The sequence below is a fragment of the Panthera tigris genome, chromosome E2 (assembly GCF_018350195.1).
Source record: "Panthera tigris isolate Pti1 chromosome E2, P.tigris_Pti1_mat1.1, whole genome shotgun sequence".
Classification (NCBI taxonomy): domain Eukaryota; kingdom Metazoa; phylum Chordata; class Mammalia; order Carnivora; family Felidae; genus Panthera; species Panthera tigris.
Genome location: NC_056674.1, coordinates 1,399,394 through 1,412,081, shown reverse-complemented (window position 1 = coordinate 1,412,081; position 12,688 = coordinate 1,399,394). Strand labels below are relative to the sequence as shown.

Here is a 12,688-nt window from a genome sequence, read left to right as displayed (position 1 = left end):
GGCTCAAGCAGTAGGCGTCTCTAGTAAACTCCCAATTGGTCCCTGGGTCTGAACCTATTCCCTTTTGTCTGGGCCCTTTGAGATACTCTTTTTCTCCTTACTCTGCCCCTATTCATTTATTGGGTTGAGATTTCTTAGAGAAGAATCATGCCACACTTTCTCCCAAAAAGGGGTGAATCATTCTAGAATTTTACAGCAATAATCACAAGAGCCAACCAGGGGAATTAAGAGACCATGTGACATCTTTTATTCGTTGTCTCTGACAGCACTATAGCAGACTCTGGAGAGCTAATCGTTTCGTTCCTATTGTATCAGCTACCATCCTCTTTATGGGCAAGATCCTCAACTGATACTGGCAAAATCCACTAAGCTTGAGCCCATGCGACTTCGTGATCTCAGCAGGCGGAAGATCTCTTCCTCCCCTGGCAACAACCCAGCCAATGAGAGATGGCAACAGCTCAGCCAGTGAGAAGCCACTATACTTACAACTTGCAGTTTACTCCAATGGTCTTTCAGTGTATGAAAGCCCTTCCCAACTTCCCCTTTCCTCAATAAAAAAAAGCATTTCTCATCTCTGTTCTCTAGACTTGCCCCTGGTTTTGCTGAAACTTGCTCGTCCTGGATTGCAATTCTGAGCTCTTCCTAAATAAACCCATTTTCTGCTGGTAAAATAACTAGAAGTTTTATTTTTAAGGTTAACATAGGAGTAAGACAGGTGGCATCACTTAAGATTCTATAGGTACTAAAATAATGAGAATAGTTTGAAAGGTTTGACTACTTGAATAAACTGAATTCCTTGAATGACACAAATCACTAATCCTCACTCTAGGGGCAAAAAGGTAACTTCTATATCTATATCCACTATGAAAATTAACTTTGTAGTTGTAAATCTTCCCATAAACTCCAGGCCCAGTTAATTCTCTGGTGAATTCTACAAAAGAAAGAAACAATACCAATTCTTCAAAAACTGTTCCAGAAAATTAAAAATCAGGGAATACTTAACCAACTTAATGTGTAAAGGCAGCATTATGGTGATACCAACTAAACCCAGGCATGAGGGAAAATTAGAGACTAACATCCCTCATGAGCATAGATGCAAAAATCCTTACGAAGAGAAACACAACAAATAAATGCAACAATACATAAAAAGAATACATTGTGACCAAATGGGGCTCACTGTAGAAATGTAAAGTGGGTTCAGCTTTTGAAAATTAGTCAATGTAATTAATCATTAAAAGACTAAAAATGTAAAGAAAAAAAAAAAAAACTATGATTGTGGTAACCAACATACAAGAGACTCTGAAATCCCTACCTCCTTGTATTCTGTCAAGGGGCCCCCTTCTACTTATACCAGGATTAGTCTGTGTTACCTATAGAATAAGTCACTTCCTGAAAAAGAAAAAAATTACTTCTAGAAAAAGACTAAGGAACGACAAAAATAATTATGCAGAGTTAAATAAAGCCATATGCACAAGAGCACATATTAAAGTGTTACCTGTAGACGTATATGTTTCCATATAAAATCCTAGGAAATAAAATCTGCATTGACAGAAAGCAAGATGGGTGGTTGCCTAGGAATGGGTAAGGAGGAGAGGGATTGGAGGGCAAATCAGAAAACTTTGCTTTCACAGATGCAAACATGTTATCAAAACTAACCGAATTGTATACTATAAATAAGTACAGTTTATTGCAGAAAATGTAGGTCGCTGACAGGGACAGTAGCCGTAAGAGACACAAATACGGGAATCCTGAGAATTTCCATAAGCCCTCATACCGAAGCCACAGTGATGGAAACATGTGGATATACCTTTACAAGAGTCCCATTCCCTACAGTTTGCTCCCAATTCCCTATTAATCAGTGTCCCCGTACCAATCAGGATTCCTACCTAGTCTTTTTAGGGGACAGGGACATCTTCCTACTAATAGTAGATTTCAGGGCCATTCGCAGGTCTCAAGGGGCCAAGTTCTCCTCAAGAAAATATGGGAACATAAAACATCCCTCTGGAACAAGGGAATCAATTCAAACTGCTCCCAGAACACCAGAGACTGTCACAACAACTGCCCACTACTCGGGGTGACCTTGATTACACAAATAATCTTGGAACACAGGCCAAAATATTAGACCCACCAAGATCAGTATTCTTTCACAGACAGCCTTGAGCAGTGATGCAAGTTAGACTAAAACTAAAACGAGAGCTGTTCTTTGCCATTCTGCTACCACCACTGAGACGCATTTGGAGTTCTCACAAAACCTGTTCCTCCCTTCATGCCGGCAGAGCCCAATCCTGTTCTCAGTACAACCCACAGAGTGAACAGAGTCCCTAAGACTAAAGGTAGTTGGAAAACTAAGGTATTGCTTGCAAAAACAGAACAGTGTGAGGCAGGCAATTCCCAAAGTAGGTGACCTGGAGACTGGATAAATCCATCGTTAAGTGCAAAATGGGACTAACAAAGTCCATGAAAAATGGAAACCCTCTCTGCAAACAGCCAGCAGAACAAAGCTTGCAAGCTTATGACCAAAACTGAGTCACGTCCTTGCTTAAACCAGCTGAGGGAGGCAAAGGCAGGAAGGAGTGAGGATTTTTAATGGGCTCTACTACTGAGGATTCCCTCTAGGAAAGGGAGGAGCAGCAGAGATCTGCCTATCAGAGCACGTCGGGGTGACTTGTGCAATGTGGGACTCTGCCCTTCCATACACGGCTGGTTTTTCTTCAGAGACACTGGTGGCCACAGAATTCTGGCAAAGGTCCTGGGCATGTTATAAAGTACAACACTGTACCAGAAAGCTTCTGACTCAACCTCCCCAGGGTGGATGTTTAAACGTATGAGGTTCAACTTCCAGCTGATGGCTACTCACGGAAGGCTAATCTCAGAGCTTCTCTTTAGTGTCAGTTGCTATGTTGCACAAGGAAACGGTATACTCCCTACTATACTAAGGCCTTTCTCCAGTGTGAACTTTCCAATGTCGGATGAGGGAAGCTCTTTGCCTGAAGGCCTTCCCGCACTCACTGCACTTATATGGCCTTTCTCCAGTGTGAATTCTATGATGCTGAACAAGTACATGTTTGTGGCTAAAGGCTTTTCCACAGTCGCTGCACACATAGGGCTTTTCACCATTGTGAACTCTCTGGTGCGCAATAAGGTCAGAGCTCTGGCTAAAGAACTTCCCGCAGGCAATGCACTCATAGGGCCTTGCCCCAGTATGGACGCTCCAGTGTTTAATGAGTCTGTATTTGTGACCGAAGTATTTCCCACATTCGCTGCACTCGTAAGGCCTTTCTCCAGTGTGTATGCTCTCATGCTGAACAAGTGTGGATTTGTGGCTGTAGGCTTTCCCACACTCGCTGCACTTGTAAGGCCTTGCTCCAGTGTGGACTCTCTGGTGTACAATAAGGTTGGAGCTGTGATTGAAAACTTTCCCACATATGCCACACTCATATGGCATTTCTCCAGTGTGGATTCTCTGGTGCTGAGCAAGTATGGGTTTGCGGCTGAAGGTTTTCCCACATTCGCTGCACTCATAAGGCCTTTCTCCAGTGTGGACTCTCTGATGCTGGACAAGTGAGTCTTTGCGGCTGAAGACCTTCCCACATTCGCTGCACTCGTAATGCCTTTGTCCACTGTGAAAGGCCTCCGCACATTTGGCGTTACTGTTTGGCTTCCAACTGCTATGAGGGGCACAGTGCTGGAAAATGCTTGAGCTAGTTGGGAAGTCCTTATAACCCTTCCCGGTCATAAAAGGCATCTCCAATGGTTCGACAGGGCAGCTGTCCACAAGCAAGGTGCCGCCCTCGTTCCCTCTGAAGGGTTCCCCTCCACTGTGCTGCTTCTGGTGCTGAAGGTTTGCACTGAACCAGAACTGTTTCCCACATGCCCCACATGTGTATGATTTCTGCCCAGGGTGTGTTCCCTGGGGCTCAGCCAAGTGCAAAATGTCTTTCAAGAGTGGGCCACAAGTCTCACAGGGGTGGGCCTTCTGGGTAGAAGGGCCTGCCTTGGGAGTCCTGACCTGTGACACACCCACAGAAATGTTCTGCTCAACAGCTGTCTCCTCGTCCTCCGTTCCATGCCGAGAACCTGAAAGCAGACAAATGCTGGTGAAGTGCAAACGGACACTGATGGGAAGGGCAGCCTCATTACAAATGTGTGTCTAACAGAAATAAGATCAAGGTCATAGGACTGCTGTCAGAACAAGAGGCCCAAGCTCCAGACGAATAAAGAGCTCCTAACCAGTAGTTAGCATCTAAAGATCATAGGATAGAAGAGGCCTTGGCTGGGACAGAACACAAATGCAGGGTACAAGCCAGGAAGAGCATTTCAGGGTTTCAGTGAGGCTTTGGCTGCTGGGGACAGTGAGAGCTGTGTAGAAGGTGTGTCTACCGAATAGCTACCACTGAACACCTGATATTTAAGGACTATTTGGCGTATGTGCACATCTCATAACCACTAAGTATAGGCCAACGTTGAGGAGCAGTGCAGAGGAACAGGTGAGATATGGAGACACAGGTGGTGAACAGACAGAGGTCAAAGTTCAGAGCATAAGACAAGTGTGTACGTGGGAAACCAAAAACAGAAAGAAACAAACGTGGGAAGAGAGGGTAGGGAATGACCAGAACCCAGCCCTGACACCACATCCTTCCCCGCTCCCACTCCCCAGGGCCACACCCACCCTGAGCCTCTCTGGTCCTGGCTGGAGTAACGTCTGCCCAGTCAGACACCCAGGGCCTGCCGCCCAGCTCCAGTGAGGCAACCCCGAGGGACACGGAAGATTCATATCCTAAGAAGAAGATGAGACAGGTAAATGGCCAGCACTGGTCTGGGTAACCCACCACTCAGAGAAGAAAACTAAATATTATAAAAATAACCTCAAAGTAGGGTCTTACTAAGAATAGCTCAATGGGCTCGGCTAGTGGTGACCACACTGGTCCCTGCAGTTCCTGGCCCAGGCAGGCTACTGGAAACATCAGCTAGAGGAAGCAGGTAGAAACTGGAACACAGGGGTGCTTGGATCTGGAGAGGGGTACTCAGTCAGAGAGAGGACAATCTCTGATACGGGAAGAGCTAGACGCCCTTGGGGAACAGGGGAGCGGCAGAGCCCAGTCCAGAACACTGGGGTGGGTGTGGGGGGCCTTACCCAGCGAGGCCGTAAGTGCCAAGTTCTCCAGCATCACATCGCGGTACAGGAGCCTCTGAGCCTCATCAAGGAGCCCCCACTCCTCCCGGGAGAAGTACACGGCCACGTCCTCAAAGTTCACCTGCCCCTGCCACAATGGCGAGAGCCAAGTCCATGAGCAGCCTCTCTCCCGAGGACACGCATCTAGGCCCCCACAGATCTCCCCCAAGTTCCTTCCTACCTAATTCCTCAACTCAGAGGAAGTAACGGGGACTGGGTGCCAAAGGTGCCTGCTCTCTCCTAAAGTCCCGTTGAGTCCCCAGGGCAGCAACAGGCAGGTGGTCAGAGAGGCACCATTGAAGCTCTGGGCCTGGTCTGTGGAGCTGCAGTCCCCTCCCCCACCTCCCGCCAGCTAGTTCTCCTGCGGCTGCTACCATCATGCTACCGGACAACCAAAGCTGGACTCACCTTTGTCCTCTAAGTCCCCAGTACCAGGGCCCAGGAGCCAGCGGTTCACACTCTTTTCTACACGCACACTATTCATAGGGTCTCTCACAGCTGTGGCCCCCCACCCAGACACTGGCCTCCACCATTACTTTCCTGGCTCGCTAACCACACTGTTGTGCAAATTCCTCCTCTCAAGCCCACCTACACACCCGCTTCTATTCCCTAGATGTCTCCATCCTAACGCCCTCCACCGAAGTCCAGTCCCGTCTTCAGCAGCTCACCTGACACCTCCACTCAGTGTTCTCTGGCACACGTTAAGCCTCGTCACCAGGCCACAAATAAAATCCTGAAATCCGATCTGAGTTACGTCTATCACTGACATGCCCATCTTGGCTGATGGAACATCTACCCTTCCAGGTGATAAGACCTAAAGCCTCAGGGTTCTCTCTCTCACTTCAAAAACTCTGATCCAATACTTCTCCCATCTACACAGCTCCCCCGTGGCCCATCCATTACTACCACTCACCTAGAATGCTGCAGCGCCCTCCTCCCTGGTCTCCTCGTGGCTACCACAGCTCCCTGTACCCTCACCACACACAGTCTGTTCTCCACCTGGCATCCAGAGGGGGCCTGCTAAAACCTGGATCAGATCACCTCCCTCCTCTGCTCCTACCCCACGGCTACACAACCCTCAGAACGGAGGCCCAGCCTGTCAGCGGGCCATCTCAGACCGGACTCCTGCCCACCTGCTCCTGATTCCTACCGCACGTGGTGGAGACCTGCAGTTTCTTGAAACCTGTCATCTCAGTCTCTCCTCCCTGTTGGTTCCCGGTACCTGGAACAATGTTCTAACAGTCACCCCATATAGGAACCCTCCCATATAACCCCTGGCCTGGACCTATAACTCGGGGCTGAGGATTTCTCCAGGGTCCTCAGACTCATGCGCTGGGGCAGTGTAAGCAAAGTGTCGTAGGACACCACAATCCTGGAGACCATGTGGATGGGGTGGGATCGAGAGCACAGACACCCTTCCCTCACCTGCACAGGGTCCATAATTACTTCTGAGGTCGTGGGAACCTGTGGGAAGAGGAGGCTGTGAGAGACAAGAAACCACGAAGGAGCCCCAAAAGCTCACGGCTCCCCCCTACTCCTGCCCCAACACAAAGACCTGGGGCTGACTGTCCCCGCTCTGTGCCTCAGTCTTTAGGGCCACCTAACAGCTGTGTAAACCCGGACTAGATCTGTCTGTCTGTGCCTCACTGTCCTCATCATCTCCTGACCTCCACCCCAAGTTTGTTCCATAATCAGTCTATGAAATACTTTGAAAACCTTCAGATCGCGTCCCTCCCGTTAGAACCTTGCATGGCTCCCGGGGCGCTGAGAATGAAGGCACAGCCCCTCTGAATGTCGCTGCAAGTGTAACTCCTCACACTCCCTGACCCTTTCACAAACCAACGGCCCCAGGTATCCCGCAGCCTCCGGCTGTCGCTCCTCCGAGCCTTCGCACATGCTGGGCCCTCCCTGTATCGTCCTTCCACACCCCACACACCGGCTGTCAGAAACGGGACCCAACCGCCCCTGCTGTCTGGACACAGGGGCCTAACCTGCAGGGACCTGAAGCAGCCCTCATTCGAGCTCGGGTTCAGAAAGGGAAGTCGGGGGAGGGCCCGAGAGCGCAGCACCCACCTGCGCCTCGTCCGTCAGTGGGGCCGCCTCCACCCGAACCTGCGGACCCGAGAAGGCGCAGGGAGAGGAGAGGGTCATTAACGATCGGCGGGTGCGAGGACGTGACCCTCAGGCCCGCCTCAGCTCAGGGGAGACAACGCCTCCTCCAGTGTTTTCCCTCTCGTGTCACCTCTCTGCGAGATGGACCAACCTGGTGGGTTAATCCAAAAGCAAACAAAATGTCCGCTCTGGAAGGGAACGGAAGTCCCACCCTGACGTCTCACGCACCAACGGAAACGCCACTTTCCCAGGCATTCATTGGCCCGGCACCACGGAGGCTCCTGGGTAACGTAGTTTCAGTTTCGGCAGCAGCTACACTGGAAAGGAGCATCCGCGCCACCTCCAAAGCAGAGGCCTCCATAGAGCTGGTGGCGCCTAGAAATTGCGTCATCTTGAGGTCGCTTTCCCTTAAAGGAGCCGTTACCATATTTCCCATCAGTGTAGTCTGCCACACATGTTTGGAGATATTCTCTTTAGGCATAGAATGCTCACCCAAAACTCAGATGGACACCTTGTATGCTAATGTCACTCATATTTTTAGAGCTGGAAGCTAACACTTGTAGCCTGCAGTTCTAGAGTTAGTTTTGTGAGACCCAGCATTTTGGGTCAGAAACTAGAGAAGGAAAGACTCCAGACAGGGCCAGGATGTGCAACAGGCAGAGGGATATTGGGCGCCGCTGAAGCACGCGGGCAATATTTGTGTCTCTGGTTGCCTCAGAAATCATTCCTCCTGCCTGTATAATCAGTGATTGTGTCGAACACAGGTCTAATACTTTTTTTTTTTTTTACAAGGTATTTCTTACTCTGTATACAGAGATGTATTCAATTCCATTTTGGTATCTTACAAATGTCTGAGAGAAAGGCGATTTAGCAAATGTCATTGGCAGTTAGGAGGGCAAGAAGAACAGCTTCTGTGCGTAGGAATTAGCCACAGAACTAAATTTGTATAGGGGCACCTGGGTGGCTCAGTCAGTTAAGCGTCCGTCCGACTTCAGCTCAGGTCATGATCTCACGGTTTGTGAGTTCGAGCCCTGCTTGGGGCTCTGTGCTGACAGCTCAGAGCCTGGAGCCTGCTTCGGATTCTGTGTCTCCCCCTCTCTGTGCCCCTCCCTTGGTCACATTCTGTGTCTCTCTGTGTCTCAATAATAAATAAATGTTAAATTTGGATACACAGTAAAAAATGTCGTTTAAGTGAGTGTGACATAAGAATATTTGAGGCCCAAAGTGATTCATGTAATGGAAAACAAACCCACAAGCAATAAATTTCTAAACAAAATATTCAAGTCCAAAAAAGCTTGATCTCAGATGGAAGGTCTGCAATGAGAGAAGGAACGAGGATCGAGAGAGATGTGCATCTTTTGATTAAAACAAATGCTCAGGGGCGCCTGGGTGGCTCAGTCGGTTAAGCGGTCGACTTGGGCTCAGGTCATGATCTCGCGGTCCATGAGTTCGAGCCCCGTGTTGGGCTCTGTGCTGATGGCTCGGAGCCTGGAGCCTGTTTCGGATTCTGTGTCTCCCTCTCTCTGACCCTCCCCTGTTCATGCTCTGTCTCTCCCTGTCTCAAAAATAAAAATAAAACGTTAAAAAAATTAAAAAAAAATAAAACAAATGTTCATTATCTATGCAAAATGTGAACATATCCCCCTGTGGAGTTAAAATGATGGAATTCCCATGCATTCCTCCAGATACTCACTGAGAGAAAGCTATTTGCTTAATGTTCTAAATCCCTTATATTTTTAAATGGGAAGAAAATGCATTTGTAATTCTGTTAACTTTAAAAATAGAAGCTGCCAGTTATTTTACCAGCAAAAGATGGGTTGATTTGGGAAAAGAGAATTCCAATCCAGGACAAATAAGCTGCAGTAAAACTGTAGGTGAGTCTGGGGAACGAAGGAGAGACACAATTTCACAGGGCAAAAAGAGGAAAGTTGGGAAGGCTGTTATGAACTACAACTCCATTGGGGTAAACTGGGATTAATAGTGTGGTACCTTTATTGGCTGAGCTGTTGCCTGAGGGGATGAGAAAAGTATCTCTACCTTTAGTTGGAGTAGTAGAGTATCAATATGCAAAGTCTAGTCCAGGTAAGGTCAAGTCCATCTCTTCCTTTTGGGTCTGCAATTGACTACAAGTGAGAGAGAGAGTGAGAGCTCCCCCTGTGGAAACCTCTTGACTCCTTTTAGTGAGGTTTCCCATTAACTAATTTTCACAACTCAAATGTATTAATGTATCAAATAGATATTTGTGATTTTTAGCTTAAATATGATAAATAGGATCAGAGCATATATTTTTTTAGGCTAGAAGAGGAAAAATTTGGAATATAACTTGTTGACCAAGAAAGAAGTCACCGACAATGAAAAACAACAGAGTCTTATTTGGCAATTAGAATTGCAATTCAGGAGACACAGATTCAGGTAGAAACGTGGATAGTGTTCTGAGGAAGACAAGGAAGTGGGCAGAGTTATAGAGAAAAGTTCAAGAGGAGGCACCTGGTGGCTCAGTCAGTTAAGCATCCCACTTGAGCTCAGGTCATGATCTCATGGTTTTTGAACTCGAGACCCATGTTGGGCTCTGCACTGACAGCTCAGAACCTGGAGCCTGCTTGGATTCTGTGTCTCCCTCTCTCTCTCTGTCTCTCTCAACAATAAATAAATATTTAAAAAACATTAAAAAAAGATTAAAGTTCAAGAGTATAGTTCCCATTTTCCTCCTGCATATCTTATGTCCCAGTGATTGGCTTTGCTGCGCATCAGGTAAACAGATTTGGATTCGGTCCCACCCCAAAGTCCTGCCCAGCCTACCTGAGGTCGACCGGGACATGTAGCCTATGTTCTCTGCTCTACTGCTCTCCTTGAGGGGAGCGGAGACCTCTTTCTCCTTTTCAAAGTAAACAAAACATTGACAGCTTTCAGGAATGGGACTGTAGATTTCACCCAGAAGGAGTAGCAGCTGTTGAGTCCTACTGACTATATCCCAGAGTCCGCTAAAGTTATTCAAACTATCCAATCCAAGCTTTGCTCAGTGTACCTACCCTGCCTGGCTTGTCCTTCCCATGAGAACCCCAGTAAAGAGTCTGAGCCATCTTTCACCTCTCCTTCTCTGCCTCCTGATCCACCCTGGTGCTTCTCCATGTGGCCCTACATTGCATGGCATGCCTCTTGTTTCTAAGGATTGGAGTGATGGCTTCTTCCTTTCTGAAAATAATTTCTGTGTCTGTATGTCTTACCACAGCTAATTAGATCTAATCCCAGTTACGTTTGGAGACAGTAGATAATCATTTTACCTAAACTAAATGATTAAATTGCCTGTTCTGTCCTCACTGATCCAGTGATCAAATTCCACATCCTTGTGTGGCTGTTTCAGGCTGTTGAGATCACCCATTTGTTTATTCCTGTGACAAAATTAAACTATCTACATAGCCTTTTCTCTTTCTTTACTTTAAAAACTGCTATACATTCAGTTGAGTGTTAATAAGAGATGTACAAATTGTGCTTTTTCTTTTCTTTTTTTTTTTTAGGGAGCAGGGAGAGGGGCAGAGGGGGAGACAATCTTAAGCACACTCCATGTTGAGTGGGAGCTCGATGTGGGGCTCCATCCCATGACCTTGGGATCATCACCTGAGCCAAAATCAAGAGTTGGACAGTCAACCCTCAACAGACTGAGCCACCCAGGTGCCCTTCATGCTTTCTTTTTTAAGTTTATTTATTTATTTTTGAGACAGAGTGTGTGTGTGTGTGAGAGAGAGAGAGAGAGAGCCACGGAGGGGCAGAGAAAGAGGGAGAATCCCAAGCAGGCTCCATGCTGTTAGCACAGAGCCCAACGTGGGGTTTGATCTCACAAACCATGAGATCATGACCTGAGCCAAGACCAAGAGTTGGATGCTTCATGGACTGAGTCACCCAGGAGCCCCGTGTCTTTTCTTTCATAAAGACCACACCTATAAAACTATCACCCAATGTAAAACAGAATATATAATGTTTCTTAGGCATTCCTTGTCCCTTGCTCCCTTTACATGACCCTGAGTCTCCCTAGAGTTCATCTGACATTTTGATTATCATGCTATTGATATCTTTATAGTTTACCACTTATGTATATTTCCCTAAATGATAGTCTAGAGTCACATGCCACATTGTGGCCTGATTTAATAACTAGTGCCACTTGAGTCTCTATCATTTCCTGTTCTCAACTCCGATATTGACTCTAAATTCCTTTCCAGAATCACCTAGCACTTAACACCTACTTCCAGAAAGTCACAGGAAGGAGAGAATGCTTCATCATCTTTTGTTCTCACGAGTGATTCCAAGGCAGTGATGGATTTAGTCACTGCTCAGCCCACAGATAGGGACAGGAGAAGAATTGGGGAAATGAAGACTGGCTCCAAAGAAATGGAACCAGCGGTGAGGGAGGTGCCGGGAGTCCACATACTAAACTGGTAGTGTTTCTTTTACCAGTGCTGCCTGGTGTCAGTAATAGTTCAGCATCCTTCCTACCCGCAGGGAGTTTGCTTTGTCTGTGGAAATCAAAGGGCAGTGGGAACACGGAATAGAAAGGGATGAAGGGGAGAAATCTGGGAGTGAGAGGAGTGTTGGCTTATGGGTTTGAAGCCTATTGTCCTACTTGAACACCAATGTTGGGCCCTTAAAAAGGGAAAGGGCGGGCATGTGGGTGGCTCAGTAGGTTAGGCATCTGGCTTCAGCTTAGGTCATGGTCTCCTGGTTGGTGAGTTCCAGCCCCACATCAAGCTCATGCTGTCAGCTTGTCAGCACAGAGCCCGCTTCGGATGCTCTGTCCCCGCCCCCCCTCTGCCCCTCCCCTGCTTATGCTCTCTCTCTCAATAAATAAATTTTAAAAAACATTACAAAGGGGGTTGGGGTGGGGAGACACACACAGATGTGTGGGGTGAGGCAGGAAGGTGAACACCTGGGATCCCCGACTACCTCCCCACCTACGTTCAGAACTAAGCCATTTCTCCTCACACAACAGGCGTTGCTTCACCTTCGCTGTCTTTGATATCGGGCATCCCCTTGGCAAGGGAAGTCTGGTAATGTACCATTGGTTCATTCCGAGGAAACCGCTTTACTGTGAGAGTCGCTTTCAGTCCTTCACGAGGAGGAACGCCTGTGGCACCGGATGCTCGGGGAAACTGAAATCCAGGCCCAGCTACAATTTAGGATAGCCTCTGTTGGAGAGTCTGGGACAGTTCTTGACCCAGATTTCTCCAGCCAGCTCTCTGGGCCTTGGCCGCTGCCTCCCCGGTGGGGCGGTGGAAACTACATTACCCAGGAGGCGCTGCGCCCCGCGGCATTCACGCTCGGCCAATGAAAACTGGCGTTTCCCCGCGTGGGGCACGCGCTGGGCGGGACTTGTGGCGCGGCCGCAGGGGCGGGCGTTTCGGGGTGTCTAGG

The 12,688-nt window shown here is 48.0% G+C and overlaps 1 protein-coding gene across 4 annotated transcripts; it reads right to left on the bottom strand.

Moving 5' to 3' along the window:
* Positions 1-224: 224 nt before the first annotated feature.
* Positions 225-12,502, bottom strand: ZNF772 (zinc finger protein 772). Of its 4 annotated transcripts, XM_042970686.1 has the most exons (6): positions 12,334-12,502; positions 7,247-7,436; positions 6,599-6,637; positions 5,135-5,261; positions 4,670-4,777; positions 225-4,077 (listed from the first exon to the last, which is right to left on the bottom strand). In XM_042970686.1, the coding sequence occupies exons 2-6, from the start codon at positions 7,322-7,324 to the stop codon at positions 2,933-2,935; spliced, it is 1,497 nt and encodes a 498-aa protein (XP_042826620.1). In that variant the 5' UTR covers positions 7,325-7,436; positions 12,334-12,502; the 3' UTR covers positions 225-2,932. The 4 variants fall into 4 exon arrangements, with proteins under 4 accessions (XP_042826620.1, XP_007089588.2, XP_007089589.2 ...); XM_007089526.3 differs by lacking the exon at positions 12,334-12,502 and having other exon boundaries at positions 7,247-7,460; XM_007089527.3 differs by lacking the exon at positions 12,334-12,502 and having other exon boundaries at positions 5,135-5,255; positions 7,247-7,460.
* Between the last annotated feature and the right edge of the window lie 186 nt (positions 12,503-12,688).

Excerpts from the sequence above, each read along its gene's own strand:
- ZNF772 (XM_042970686.1), bottom strand. The coding sequence starts at position 7,324 with ATGACCCTCTCCTCTCCCTGCGCCTTCTCGGGTCCGCAGGTTCGGGTG. Across the intron at positions 5,262-6,598 it reads TAATTATGGACCCTGTGCAG|GGGCAGGTGAACTTTGAGGA; the intron begins GTGAGGGAAGGG and ends CCATTGTGGCAG. Across the intron at positions 4,078-4,669 it reads CAGGACCAGAGAGGCTCAGG|GTTCTCGGCATGGAACGGAG; the intron begins GTGGGTGTGGCC and ends GTCTGCTTTCAG.